Below are 15,521 nucleotides of genomic sequence, written 5' to 3'. Positions count from 1 at the left end.
AAAAACAACAAAAAAAAGAAAACCTGGTTGATATTTTTGAGGGGATCCTTGATTGGAAATGGACTGGGGACATGTTGATTATACCTGGAGCCTCAAGTATGTGTCTTTACTTGGTGTTAGTCACTCACATTTGATTGCCTTATTAACTTTGTGCTGATACAGTGTTCCCCAGGATCTAGAAGTACCTAACCACGCAGTTGACAGTGTCTGGGCTCTCCCTCCCTGTGTGTCTGCATTGTCCTGGTCCTCTGGGAGATAACACAACAAGGACAGGGTCACATTCTTCCAATATTGAGCATGTTTGAACTTTGGATAGAAAAATAGAGCTGTTAATGAATTTGTGTCAATCACATTTCAATAAGCATTGAAATGTATCAATAAATAACTGAAAACACAGTGTTAATGATGGTGAGTGCAAGGATTAGGGGTATTGTATTATTTTTCTTGTTTGCTGTATCAGGTGACTATTCAGTTAATGTTTGGTTTGTTTTTAAAATACAGGTCTAGTGGAACATGGTCGTAACTGGGCAGCAATTGCCAAGATGGTGGGAACTAAAAGTGAAGCCCAATGTAAAAACTTCTATTTTAACTATAAACGGAGGCACAACCTTGACAACCTTTTGCAGCAGCATAAACAGAAAGTGAGTGTATCAGAGGTGGTGAATCTTTTACTTACTGTTTTTTGGGGGTTTTTTTGCGCTTCAAAGATTGCTCTTGAAGAAAACTTTTTTGTAGCCTTACCTATAAAGGATATGCTAGTTTCTTGGCACAAGTTGACTCTGTTTATTGCCCGGAGAAAAAAATTTCTGTTAGTAGTAATGGCAGTGCAGTACTTTTGAATTACTGTAAACTGGATTTGAAAAATATAAGCATTTTGGAGTTTGAATTGAAAACTTCAGAGTTCTGTTGACCATATTGAATGAGTTGATCTGGCTTATGAAAAAAGACGTTTTCTCAGAGACTCCATGGGGTAAAGACTAAAAACCAGCAAGTTTTGAAGTGTTACGGAAAAAATTATTTAAAGATTATGAGAGATTATTGAAAATGCGTTAACAAGGAAATTCCAGTGTTCTCAGAGTCTACAGAGCTCTTTGAGGGCTCCATGAATATTTTGTTTTCATAAGAATATTAAGCTGTTCCCTTTCCCACTGTGTGGACATTTGCATCCATGGGGTCAGAGAAGCTGTGAGTGAGAGTGCTGGTACGCTGGTGTGGACCTTGGTGGCACCGCCAAGCTCAGTGCACTCTTCATCTCCAGGCAGTTGCAGCTTTGTTTTTGTAAAACGGCAGTTTCACTTCGTGCCCTTGGTGAAGCAAATAAAACTTGGCTTTGGTAAACCTTGAGCCTTGCACACGTGTCTGTATAATGATGGGCGGGGCAGAGAGCCCTCTGTACTGTCTTGGGCCAGGGTAGCACTCAAGGAAAGGCACACTGGGGTTGTTTGAGCTCCAAGCTAAACAAACCTCGCCTTTGTCATGGAATGTCATTTTTAATTAAAAGCATGACAGAAAAACCCGGCTTTTCAGACCTGAAAGTTTGCAGACATTTTCTTGAAAATGAATGAGCCTGTCTTGAAAGAAAACATCCATTAATATTGGTTGCCATTTTTAAATTTCCAGCTCTTAGGCAAAAATTAAAATTTTGGTAAATGTGTGTCTCTCACCATGAGCTTAACATCTTCACACTACTCAAAGACTTTTCTGATGAGACTCTCTAGCTGCTAGCATTATGAGCAATTTTTATTTTTCTTAACATAATTTTCTGTCTTCCACATTCCATGACATTATTTTTACTAGAAAATAAATGTGTATGTTATTTTTATTAGAAAAATAACATTTTTTGGAGGGGGAGAAGAACAGGAGTCTTTCAGGCTTTGGCTGTTTGTCCATGTAGAGTGATAAGTAGTTCCGAAAATAGTTTGGATGTGACTTTTGATCATTCTGATAAAAGCGATCTATCTGCACACAAGGCCTGTTAGTGGTCCCTGAAGGGACTGCCTGCCCCCAGCCAGGGTGCTTGTCAGACAGGCAGCTGCTGGTCTAGAGTACACCTTCTGCCTCAGCTCAGCTGTGAGAAGGCTTGCTTATTTCCTTTCAGTTATGTAAATCCCAAGTAACAGTAGTTTTACTCTTCTAGGCCTCACGGAAGCCCCGTGAAGAGCGAGACGTGTCTCAGTGTGAAAGCGTGGCCTCCACCGTCTCGGCACAGGAGGATGAGGACATTGAGGCCTCTAACGAAGAGGAGAACCCCGAGGACAGTGAAGGTACCACCACTCTTCCGTCTGGTTGTGGCGTCTGCTGGCCCACATGCGTGATGGGTGCCTTAGTTGTTTGGCTGTCTAGGGATTGCTTCATTCAGGAAACGAGAGCACAGCGTATTTATCATTCAATCACACGTGTATTTATGTAGCTCCTGAGACGGTCCAGGTGCTGCAATTGAAAGGTCTTGAAGGATGGCAGTCCTACCTGAGGCACTAAGTGCCGACGTCCATAAGCTGTCACTGTGTCTCTATCGTTGCCACACATGTTGGTTCAGTCAGTACCTTCAGTTTCATTTTCCTCTTTCTTTATTTTATCGAGCTTGATTTATTTCAGCATTTATAAAGCTGAACATGTCGTATTGATGTTTTCATGAAAAAAATGTATTAATGTCCCAGAGGCGTTGGCCAAAGAAATGTCAAGAAACTTAAATAAAATCCTTTATGCTTTTGAAAAATTAGTGACAACTTCCTCAAAAAGTAAATGTTTTCTTGATTTTTTTCGAATTAAAAAAGGTACCTAATTTAGTTTACATTACTATTAAAGTTTCTGTGAATTTCTTTTAACTGTCCTCTTCCCAAGTGGGGATTTTCACAGTGATTCCAGTAGCTTTTAATATGTTATATCTTAAATGTATTCATGTTTTATGTATGCAAATATTTTCTCTATCTCATTTGCTTTTTATCTTTAAATTACCAGAATTAAAGCTTTGCAGGTAATTAGAGCTGTTTGCATTTTCCTTTGTAGGCGCTTATGTTTTAAGCTTAAAAGGTTCTACACCTTCCAGGAGTTTTAGAAATACTAAATTCTGGTTTTTCTACAAATTGTTGTCATTGGGTTTTAAACTTAAAATTTATCTTGAAATGGGTTTTGACTTTGAGCAATAAGTGAACTTTATTCTGTGAGGTTTTGTGAAAACCGAGGTCAGGTCACTTCAGTTCAGTCGCTCAGTCGTGTCCGACTCTTTGCAACCCCATGAATCGCAGCACGCCAGGCCTCCCTGTCCATCACCAACTCTCAGAGTTCACTCAGACTCACGTCCATCGAGTCAGTGATGCCATCCAGCCATCTCATCCTCTGTCGTCCCCTTCTCCTCCTGCCCCAAATCCCTCCCAGCATCAGAGTCTTTTCCAATGAGTCAACTGTTCGCATGAGGTGGCCAAAGTACTGGAGTTTCCGCTTGAGCATCATCCCTTCCAAAGAAATCCCAGGGTATTGCCAAAATGGAGAGACCACTGGAGCAGGCTTGCCTGGGGCGAGCTGAGGGGCTGCAAGCAGTCTGAAGGGGTGGCTGGCATTTGGAAAGAGGTCCTCAGAGTTTGCTGACTTCAATAGGGTTGTAACTGGTAGCCAGTATTGCCTGGGTTATAAATGTACATGAAGCTTTTATTTCACAAGACTGGGTGGCTTAAACAATAGAAACTTATCTATTGTATTAGTGCTTAGTCACTCAGTCATGTCCAACTCTTTGTGACCTCAGGAACTTTAGCCCAGAAGGCTTCTCTGTTCATGGGATTCTCCAGGCAAGAATACTGGAGTGAGTTGCCATTTCTTTGTCCAGGGGGTCTTTCCCGCCCAGGGATCGAACCTGGTCTCTTCTGCATTATAGGCAGATTCTTTACCATTTGAGCCACCAGGGAAGCCCTTTAAATTAGGGTCCAATTTTTATGACCTCATCTAACCTTTATTATCTCCTTTTAAGGGCATTATTTCCAAATATAGTCACATTGAGGGTTAGGGCTTTAACATAAATTTGGGGGTGGGGTGGGACACAGTTCAGTGCATAACAAGGGCCAAGTCTATTTGTCATATGTATGTTTATTTCAGAACATGGAATCCTGTTGCATGGGCTGACATACTCTTAAAAATTGAACACCACGAAATGACTTTTTTCCTTCTCTTTTCTTCCTGTTTCTTTGTCTTTGTGTGAAGCTTTTTCCAAACTGTCAAATGAGGTTGTCAGGTTAATTACAACCTGGTATTACAGCAATGCTTCCGTGGGCTCTAGTGTGGACTGGCCTGGTCACATCATGCCATTTGTACGTGTGTGTGTGTTGTGACGTCTGGTGGTGCTGGTTTAGTCGCTAAGTCATGTCTGACTCTTGCAACCCACTCTGGTGTAGCCCGCCAGGCTCGTCTGTCCATGGGATTCTCTAGGCGAGAATACTGGAGTGGGTTGCCATTTCCTTCTCCAGGTCTTCCTCCCAACCCAGGAATTGAACCCATGTATCCTGCATTGCATGCAGATTCTTTACCGACTGAGCTATGAGGGAGATCCTTGGAATGATGACATCTGGAATGGTTTCCTATTAGTAGGAAATGAACTTGCCACCAGAATGGTGGGGTCTCCAGTTCCTTTGACTTAATTTCACTTGTCAGAGAAGAGCAGCAAGCACAGTGCGTTTTCCATGAGCCCTGATTGGTCTTAACTGCTCAGTTCAGGGAGACCCTGAAGCCACATGGGTTTGTGCCCTCAGGCTCTTGCGCTCGGGTGAGTGGAGATAGCTGCTAGAGGCCAAGTCTCCATGTTGGCTTCCTGAATGGGCGTCTGACCATATGAGTATCTTTCGTAATTCGATGAGTTACATCAGAAGGACCAAACCTTTGTTGTAATTTAGATTTTCTCTTGGTCTGAATCATTCTTTGAGGTGTTCTGAGGGGGAAAGAAAAAGACACTCACACTTGGCTGGTGCTTGGTAAAGCACTGAGACTTGAAAGAAGAAGATAACTGAAGGAGTGCTTATGCCAGATGATGTCATCTGCATAATCACTGACGTGTCCTCCAGGCTTTGGAGGAGAAATGACTTGTTAGTTTGTCCTCGAACTTGGCTTCCATCACTGTGTGAATAGAAATGATGCTGCTGCTGCCACTGCTAAGTTGCTTCAGTCGTGTCTGACTCTGTGCAACCCCATAGACGGCAGCCCACCAGGCTCCACTGTCTCTGGGATTCTCCAGTCAAGAATACCAAAGTGTGTTGCCATTTCCCTCTCCAATGCATGAAATTGAAATTGAATGTGAAGTCTCTCAGTTGTGTCCAACTCTTCGGGACCCCATGGACTGCAGCCCACCAGGCTTCTCCGTCCATGGGATTCTCCAGGCAAGAGTACTGGAATGGGGTGCCATTGCCCTCTCCGGAAATGAGGATGAAGTCTGGCTTTTTGTCTGCCTTTCAACACTGGTAGCATCTTTCACCAACCATAATTGCTGCTGTCCATTAGACCTTATAACACATGAGGTGCTCTTCTGAGCTTTTGTCTTTTGATTTTGTTTTTGTTGTTGAGACTTGAGCTGTTATCTGAGTCCAGGCTCACACATCTAACTGCCTGTATAACCTTTGTATTTGGGCACCTAAGGGTTAACAGCATCCGAAACCGACCTGTGTCTCTCACCTCCACACCTCCCTTTCCCTCCAGTCTCCCCCTGGGTGCGTGGGTGCATCTCCTTAGATCTCCCCTCCTCCATTGCTGCCACCCCACTTAGAGCCACTGTCCCTTCCTTCAGTGGCCTCTGGATTGGTCTGCTTGCTGCTGTTTGTTCCATTATATTTTTTTTCCTCCAGAGAGCAGCCCGAGTGAACCTTGTAAAATACAAATCAGGTCAGGTCTCTCTGCTCCACATCCTGTGATGCTTCTCCCATCTCATTCAGAATCAAAGCTGGAGGCCTGCAGTGAGGCGTGCAGCCTCCCTGTAGGCACTGGCCCTTCTTACGTCTCTGGCCTCTGGCGGCCCCTTCTGTTACTCACTCTGTTCTTTTTTACTGTGGTTAAATGAGATAAAATTGACATATAATGTTACACTAGTTTCAGGTGAACAACATAATGATTCAGTACTTGTACATTATGAAATAATCTAGTTCATCATCCAGTAAGTCTGGTTAACTTTCATCATTGCATAGTTACTTTTCTTGTGATGAGAATTTTTAATGTCTACTTCTTGGCAACTTTCAGATTTACAACACAGTGTAATTAACTGTAGTCATTATGCCGTACGTCACATCCACAGGATTTAGTTATTTTATAACTAGGTGTTTGAGTCTTTTGACACATTCATCCCTTTTGCCTACTCCTCAGCTCCTGCCTCTGACAACCACCAGTGTATTCTCTCTATTGGTGCTGTTTTCTTTTTAAAGATTCCACATGTGAGTGAGATCATCCAGTGTCCTTCTCTGTCTGACTTATTTCACTTAGCACAGTGCCCTCAAGTTCCATCTGTGTTGTCAGAAATGACAAGACATATATTTATATATGTTTACATATATGTGTGTGTGTGTATATACATACCACATTTTCTGAATCCTTTCATCCATTGACAGACACTTAGCTTGCTTCCATATCTAGGTTATTGTAAATAGTGCTCCAGTGAATGTTGGAGTGCATATATTTTTTCAAGTTAGTGTTTTTTTTCCCCCTTCAGATAATACCCAGGCATAGAATTGCTGGGTCATATGGTAGTCCTGTTTTTAATTTTTTGAGGAAGCTCCATACTCTTTTTCATAGTGGCTGCACCAGTTCCCTTCCTACCAGCAGTGCGTTAAGGGCCCCCTTTCTCCACGTCCCCCCAGCTGTTGGCACTGCTTGTCTTTGTGATGATGGCACTGGCAGGTGTGAGGCGCCACTCCCTCTGTTTGCCCACTGTCCTCATTGCTGCGCCCAAGCTGACAACCCCAGGTGAGGGGCTTTTCCGCGTGCTCATTTCTTCCTGGCATGCGCTTCCCCACTTCCTTTGGGCCTCTGGCGATGTCATGTGAGTGCTCTCATGCCTCTGTACCCACTGGCTCTCAGTGAGTTCCATATTCACTGCGTTTATTACTACCTGATGTGTCAAGTGTTTATTGCTCATTCCCTGTTTCACCCTAGGATTTCTTCTCCCATGGCTGGGTTACCAGGACCTCAAACAGCTTCTTACATGGCAGGTGTTAGGCACATATTTGAATGAATGAAAGCATGAATTTGTCGAGTTATTAAAAATTATGTTATGTGTGAAAAGTATTTGTTCTCATATGATCATTTAAGTTTTTATTTTTACTGTTTTTTATATAAAAATGATACATTTATGGCATCAGAGTTTCCTATTTTGCTTAAAATATTTCTGCATATCTCTTGAGGTTATTTGTATTTCGTAGTAGATTATCTTCTTAAGAGTTTTAAAAGGATTTATCCCATTTGGAATTCTTTTTCTGCATTATGTAAGGCAGCATTCGTGTTTTTCTCCCACCAAAGGACCAGTTCTGAGAAATCGCACTCATTAGCTGTTATCCTGCCTCAGAGATTTAGAGCACTGGCTCTGGCATGTATCAGTTCCTCACGTCCATCAGGACCTGTTCCTGACCTTCTCTTCTGTACCACTGGTTTGTCTTGTCTGTCTCTGGGGCAGCCCCAAACGTGTCGTAATACATTGACTTTGTAGTGAGTTTAAGTGTCTGAGGAGTAAGTCTCTCCCATGCTGGTAACATTTTCTAATTTTCTTAAATTTTCTCAGGGACTTATTTTTTCACATAAATTATAAATTGATCTTACACACCTTTGGGATTCTCATTGGAGTTATATGTATTAATTTTAGGGAGATGTAAATTTTTTGTGTTGTCTTGTAATCTATTTTAAGAAAATAATCGAAAACATAATGTTGAAGTGAGTATCTCTGTGTCCTGTTCATAGCAGTGTCGCGTTGAAAGTAGCCCAAGGGTTCAGTAATAGAGGAAAGGTGACATAAACTTAAAGACATGTTCACAGCCACTCATTCATTTCACACCGCATCAGGTATGTGAGCCCGCTCTGTGCCAGGACCTTGGCCTTGTGCTGGTCACTAGGACTAAATGAAAAGCGAAATGTGTAATCCTTACCCGTATGGTGTTCACAGGCTCATGGGAGCAACAGCCAGGGGTCACGTAATTGTGAACAAAAGTAAAATTGTAGCTGCAGTCAGTACATGTGCTGTGGAAGCCATCAGCAGCAAAGTTCAGCTTTGTTGAGGTAATCAGAGAAGGCGTTTTTTTAAAGCATGTGGTAGTTGATCTAATATCCAAAGGAAAGAGTAGATGAAAGCCATCAGAATGTGTGTAGTCAGTGGTAAGGGATGCATGGACCTTCAAAGAACTGAAAGAAGACCACAGAGGAGGCGGGGCTGGAGAGAGAGCGGGCAGCTCGCAAGAATGGCCACACCCAGCAGCTTGGGACTGGATCCTGGGAGCAGCAAGGCTCCTGGAGATGTTTTAAGCGGGAGAGAGTGGGAGTGAGTTTTGGTAAGATTTGGCTTTTAAATTCACTCTGGCTTTGTGGTAGAGAGGAGTCTGGGGTGGTGGTGAGAAGAGTCGTTTCTGGAGTCAAATGGCAGTTGTGAAATTGAATAGAAATGGCTGGATTTGAGGGATATTTTTAGAGAGAAATCTATAACTCATCAAGGTGCAGAATCTGGAGATAAATGAGAGGAGCGTGTGAAAGATGACTCCTGGGTTCCTAGCTTGTTTGCTGGATACTAAACTCTAAAAAAGAGCTTGATTTGAGACTTGGGAGAGTTGAATACCAGTCCAGAGTAAGACACAGAGAATTTGTAATTCCTTTGTGACATCTAGGTAAAAGCATTAAAAGTACATGTATGAGATGGAACAAATGGTGGGAAAGACCAGTGTTACAACAAATTAAATGACAGAACCTATGTAATATTGTCCTAGAGCTTTGCTATCCAGTGAGGTAGCCACTGGACACCCGTGTGGTGGTTGAGTTCTTAAAATGTGATTGCAATCTTCCCTCCACCTGAGGATCCTGCATATGCGGGTTCAACCAGCTGCGGGTCCAAAATATTAAAAAAAAAAAAAAACCCAGAAGGTGCCCCAAAGCAGAATTCCACACTATGGCAACTATTTACACAGCATTTGCATTGTTCGTACAGCTCTTCAGACAGAAGTTTTATTAGGTATCATAAGTCATCTCGAGATGATGTGAAGAGTACTGGAGGATATGCATAGGTTGTATGCAAACACTACGCCCTTTTATACAAGGGACTTGAGCACCCGTGGATTTTGGTATCTGTGGTGGAGTGTGGGGGTTTTCCTGGAATCAGTCCCCTCCAGACACCAAGGGACAGCTGTCGAGAAAGTTGAGATGTGCCGAAATGTGAAATAGCAAATTTTGAAGACTTAGTACTAAAAAAAGGTAAAACACCTTGTTACTAGGTTTCTATGTTGGTTATGTTTAAAATGGTAATATTTTGCACATATTGGGTTAAATAAAATTATTGTTGAAGTTAATTTTACCTGTCTCTCTTCTTACTTTTTTAACGTGGCCTCAAGAAAAATTAAAATTACAGATGTAATGTGCATTAGGTTCCTCTTTGGATGGTGCTGTTCTAATGTCACCTCTCCTGGGTTAAAAAAAGCAGAGACAGGACTGGTAGAAATAAATCAGAATGTCATCTTTTATGGAAATGTTTTTGATTTAGTTTTATTTTTTAATCTATCTTTTTCAAATTTTGTATGAATTATTTTTGGACATTAAAAGCTTTTATGCTTTCTGTTTCCAAAGACTGAGGCAATTTGAGCTTTCCCTTTCGTACTTTTTAGAAAACTTGTTTTCCCAGTGCTGTGGTACTTCAAGGGAGGTCATCACAGGAGGATAACTCATCCTAAACAAGTACTTTCAAGCATGGCTTCTGTCACCACCTGACACATGTTCATTATCAGATTTTTATGCTGTATCATTATCTTTAAGGTGCTGAAAATAGTTCTGATACAGAAAGTGCTCCTTCTCCTTCACCAGTTGAAGCTGTCAAGCCTGGCGAAGACAGCACTGAAAATGCGCCTCCTCGAGGGACTGCTGAGGCCGCGGCCGAGCTGGAGGCCACCCCTGATGCCGTGCCCAGGCCTTCTCCCTCGCCGGCAGCTGCGAGCACAAAAGTGGCCGAGGATGACAGTGTGGAAGCTCCGGCGAATGATAGCATCACAGTGGACACGGCCGAGCCGATGGAAGTGGAGCATGAGGAGCACGGGGCTGAAGGCACTTCTGCTCTTGACCTCCCCTCTGCCGCCAAGGCCGATGCTGTGGATGTTGAAATGCGGGTGCCAGAAAGCAGTCCATCCAGAGTCGAAGGGGACCCCAAAGACAGAGACCTGCAGAGGAGTGGCGAGAAGCCGGAGCCTGGAGAAGACGATCTAGGGGTGGCCCAGCAGCTGAGTGCCCCGAGGCCCGAGCCCCTGTCCGACCACGATTCCAGCGCCACTTGCAGTGCAGACGAGGACGTGGACGGGGAGCCCGAGAGGCAGCGGTGAGGCTCCCTCCTTGACCTCCCCCGTCTTTATTCTGCTGGTCGCAGACTGAACCCGGGGTGGTGCTGGCTGCCAAGGTTGCTCCTGTGTAAATACTGGCCAGTGAGAGAGTCTGTCTGCTTTTACTGTTGGGTTCTGATGCTAGTCACCTGATTAACCAAAAAGAACTGTGTGGTCGTTATTTTTTAAAGAAAAAGACTTTAACTTCTTTCCGTATCAATTGTTAGGTACATCCCATATGATAGCAGAGAATGGCGGTCAGCTCCCAGAGCTGTGACCAGAACCGCAGTTGCCTGCTGCTGTGGTGGCCGAGCCATGTGACGTGGTGGTGAAGGGGCAGGCGGGAGGCGGGGGCCCCAGCTCTGCCCTCGGATGGAATGGCCTCGGAGCGAGGCCACAGTGCCTACGTGTGAGATGTGAGAGATGCTGAGGGCAAAAATGGGGACTGGAGGAAAAGTGTGTTAGAAAGCATAATCTGATTCAAGTTGGTGGTGATTGTAATGGTCACCTTTTTGTATCACTTAAAACGGTAGATTATTCATATTTGTAATTTAAAGTACAGTATGATACAAATTAACTTACGTACTTTTAGTCAAATTAATATTATAGAAATACAATCTTTATGGTTTTTATAACATTTGCTGTAAAAAAAATAAATTTTTATAGGAGTAGATACTACCTTCTTTAGTATACTCAGTTTCTTGGGTGTTTACTTTTCCCTGAAAGAAATGCAGTCACCTAGAATCACAGTACCTAGAATCATTTGTACCATGTTGAATTGATTGGTGCAAACTGTAGAATGAATTAGACCAAAATGTCATTTGACCAGAAACCCAACTCAGCTCTTTTTTTCTATGTTCCCCCTTTTTAATAAGAAAGAGGCTCTCAGGAGACAGCCAGATTCTCCTCAGAGCTCTGCTTCTATAGTGTGTCCTGGTGTCATTGTGCTTTCGGTCCGTTTACAGTGTATTGTACATCTTATATACTAAAGAATGGGACTTGATACTAGAATGGTATTGAACATAACAATCATGATATCTCCAAGGAGATTTTTATGTGGTAGATAATAGAATTTTAATCAGCAAAAATAGAAATAATATAGGGCTCCTACTTAACCATGGTTTTTCAGAAAATTGAAGGTTCTAGCATTCTTCTTCTCATGTCTCAATACTGTGGATTTTAACTGTTCCAAACTTTAAACATAAATGGATTCAAGCTGTATGGTCCCTTTTTAAGCATGTTTTACTGAAATATGTCATCTAAAATAAGAGTCATGTGTTCTGTGCTGTTGGCTTTAGTGACTTATTTATAAATTTATGAGTGAAGGGAAAATTAGGATGGCAGTAATCATAAAGGGGAGGAGCACCTGAGGGCTGACTGTGATAGTGGTCATGAAGTTCTGACGTTCCTTATCAGCACATGGTACTCTGTGGATGATCCTCTAGTTCACTTTGCTTCCAAGCTGGCAAAATGACACTTTCTGTTGTTTGTATCTTTAATAATATCTTGATTCTTTGTGTAAAAAGTTGTTTTCTTTTACACATTCCTGTTTTCCTACACATTTATACCTTTTCAAATGTTCACCTTTCCCGGTAACTGACAACACTGGGAAATATGATGGCGCCTGTAAGGTATTGTGTTCCAGTTCCTCTTCTGGACATCCTTTACTCAAGTGTGGGTCCTGAAACTAAGTGAAGTGGTGCAGTGTGCGGTGGCAGAGGGTGAGCGGGAGCACGGGCTGGGTGGGGAGCGCGGGCAGCCATGTGAGCTCAACCTGCTGTTGCCTCGTGGGAGTGCTGCCTCTGTGGTGCCGTTTCTCCCCAGTTTTCATGAGAAACCAGGAGTCTGGAATTATGGGTGAAATTTTTTTGTTGTTTCTATTTCTTTTTTTTTTTGGTGTTGCTGGGTCTTTGTTGCTGTGTGCAGGCTTGTTTTCTCTAGTTGTGATGAGTTAGGCCTGCTCTCTGTTGCAATGCGTGGGCTTCTCAGTGAGGTGGCTTCTCTTGTGGAGCTCAGGCTCTAGGCTCAGGCTTTGGTAGTTGTGGTGCTCGTGGGCTTAGTTGCCCTGTGGCATGTGGGGTCTTCGTGGACCAGGAATGGAACCCACGTCCCCTGTATTGACAAGTGGACTCTTTACCACTGGACCACCAGGGAAGTCCCTGGGTGAAATTCTTGATTTTAAAATGATGGTGGTTTATTCAGATGTTTTAAAAATACTCTCTCATCTTAGCAAAACACTAGTTTGTAACCTATGTTAATGGTAAATTAGGACCTGACATTCTCTAATGGCCCTTGTTCAGATTGTTCTGTTGGTTAGATGCAGATGAGTATCAACCTATAAATTAACATTAGATTTCTTTACCTGAAAATTTAGCCTTGTAGATTTTTTCCTTACTATTCAAATATGTAAGGTTAATGTTATGTATGTGTGTGTGTGTACATGTTAACTTACAAGGAATTATGGTGATTGTATGTTTAAAGTCTTGAATAAGAATATATTGATTAGTCATTTTTAATTGCATTTTCAGAATGTTTCCTATGGATTCCAAGCCTTCGTTGTTAAATCCCGCTGGGTCTATACTGGTCTCATCACCCATAAAACCAAACCCACTGGACCTGCCTCAGCTTCAGCATCGAGCTGCTGTCATCCCACCAATGGTAAGTTTTCAACGTGAGTAAGAAAAGTAGAGTTGAAAACAAAGACCTTTAGAGACATTTCTTCTTTAATCAGTGCTTGATTTTTTTTTTTAATTGTAGTAAAAATCATATAACATGAAATTTACATCTTAACTCTTACGTGTGCTGTTCAGTAGGGTTAAGTATATCTATTAAACCATCACTCTCCCCTGCCCCCAGCAACCTACACCTTTTTACTGTCTGTTTTATGAATTTCGCTACCTACAGAAGTGGGCTCATAATACAGTGTTTGTGTTTTTTTGTGGCTGTTTTATTTCACTTCGCCTAATGTTCTGAAGATTATTCATATTGTGGCACATGTTGATTCTCCTTCTATCTTAAGACTGTGTGTATAGACCACATTTGATTTATCCATTCATCTGTTGAATGCATTGCTTTTTCAAATGAATTCATGTGAGAATTGATTGAAATGATCCATTTCCAGTTAAGTTAAAAAGAGAAATGTGGTGCTCTAGCCATAAATGTTACTGAGTTTTGTGTTTGTTTTGTTTTGCTATAAGATAATAGTAAATATAAATAGTGTATCTAGATGTTGAATGTTTAGAATAAATTATAGAGGTTATGGTTAGCTTTAGTATACAGTTCCAAACCTAGTTTTATTTGCATATTATCTTATTAATCTCTGTGAATTTGACTCCCTTTTGATCCTGAATTCTGGTATTGGGTATTGATCCTTAGTTATGTTCTAGCTCTTTATTTCAGAGGATAAAAATTTGTTCCCTAGGTCACATGACAATACATAAAAGTTAAGTGTGTGCCTCTGATAAATAGGCTCACCAAAAAAATCATTAAACATTTGTTCATTCGTTGATTTACCCAAATGGACATAAATTGAGGGTCTGCCGAGTTCAAGGTAACATTTTTCTTATGTTTTGTGGAATGTCATAATCTCTGACTTCAGAAAATTTAGAGATTGGTCTTGATAATAAGACATAGAAGCAAATCCTGTTTCTTGTTCTGCCTCAGTTTTTAGAAATTCATTTATTATAATTGGAGGATAATTGCAATGTTGTGTTGGTTTCTGCCATACATCAACATGGATCAGCCATAGGTGTACGTATGTCCCCTCTGCACAATAAAAATTTAAAAGAATTAAAATGTGATGCTCTGTTAGGTTGAAAAATATACTATGAGCAATTCAGAGGAAGGAGTACTTCCTGGTTAAAGAGACACTTAAAAACTCTTCATAGGAAATAATGTTTTGATTGGACCAACGCAGTTCATTTTGCTTTATATTTATAGTAAAAGAAGGAGAAGGCACATTTACATATAAGCTAAAACCCAAAGGCAAGAAAATTATGTGTGTATTATGAGTGCAGTGAAAAATCCTACCTACAGCAGTGGAAAAAACTGTGGGTCTTTAGGTCACAGGTTGTAAAAGGATCTGCTCTCTGCTAGTCCCAGGATGCGCATATTCATGCCAGAGCAGCTTGGATTCTTTTCTTTATGAGGTGGGAGAGACAGAAGACAGAGAAAACAGGAGTCTAAGTTGCCCGTTGTGTCAGTGATGTGCACCGTGAGAGCGGAGCAGGCGGCAGCAAGAGGGAAGGCAGGAGGGATGGCAGTGTGGCGTTGGATGGTGGGGCTGGCCTGCCTGAAGAGAACCGCATCTTATGAAGTTGGTGGTGGAGGGGAGGAGATGGGTGAGGCCATGGTGGCTGCCAGACTTCTGGCTGAAGCTGCTGGGGTTCTGCTTTGTACGAGAAGCCAGAGAAGTGTTCAGTGTAGCAAATGAGAAGCTCCATTTTGAATGTGAGTTTTGAGGTGCTTTGAGATAGCCGAGTGGAGTTGTTAAGGGCAGTGACTGTGGAACTTGGAGAAAAATGTCTCAGAAATATTTGCTTATGAGCCATTAACGTAGAGGTGACATTTAAATCCACAGGAGTGGGTGTGAGCACCTATGAGGGTCAGGAAGAGGGTGGGCCAGACCTGAGCCACCAGGGGCTCAACGTCTTAAGTTAAAAGCAGATGGAAATACTGTGATTTCTGACTTTGATTTCTCTTAACACAACTTTCGGAGAAGGCAATGGCACCCCACTCCAGTACTCTTGCCTGGAAAATCCCATGGATGGAGGAGCCTGGTAGGCTGCAGTCCATGGGGTCGCTAGGAGTTGGACATGACTGAGCGACTTCACTTTCACTTTTCCCTTTCATGCATTGGAGAAGGAAATGGCAACCCACTCCAGTGTTCTTGCCTGGAGAACCCAGGGGCCTGGGGGAGCCTGGTGGGCTGCTGTCTATGGGGCACACGGAGTCAGACATGACTGTGAGGTGATTTAGCAGCAGCAGCAGCAACACAGGTTTGGG

At 42.3% G+C, this 15,521-nt stretch overlaps 1 protein-coding gene across 14 annotated transcripts in view; it reads left to right on the top strand.

Moving 5' to 3' along the window:
• NCOR1 (nuclear receptor corepressor 1) overlaps positions 1–15,521 on the top strand; it is a 115,126-nt gene that overhangs the window by 62,853 nt on the left and 36,752 nt on the right. For 12 of the 14 annotated variants that reach the window (XM_010842947.1, XM_010842949.1, XM_010842956.1 and 9 more), the window contains 4 exons: positions 502–641; positions 2,138–2,264; positions 9,964–10,516; positions 13,046–13,175. In XM_010842947.1, coding sequence (XP_010841249.1) covers positions 502–641; positions 2,138–2,264; positions 9,964–10,516; positions 13,046–13,175 — 950 coding nt within the window. The remainder of the gene's footprint in view (positions 1–501; positions 642–2,137; positions 2,265–9,963; positions 10,517–13,045; positions 13,176–15,521) is intronic. The other 2 variants (XM_010842960.1, XM_010842955.1) reach the window with 1 other exon arrangement.

This window comes from Bison bison, unplaced genomic scaffold (genome assembly GCF_000754665.1).
Source record: "Bison bison bison isolate TAMUID 2011002044 unplaced genomic scaffold, Bison_UMD1.0 scf7180017864180, whole genome shotgun sequence".
NCBI classification, from domain to species: Eukaryota; Metazoa; Chordata; class Mammalia; order Artiodactyla; family Bovidae; genus Bison; species Bison bison.
The sequence above is the reverse complement of the archived record's forward strand: the minus strand, read 5'-3'. Positions and strand labels throughout refer to the sequence as shown.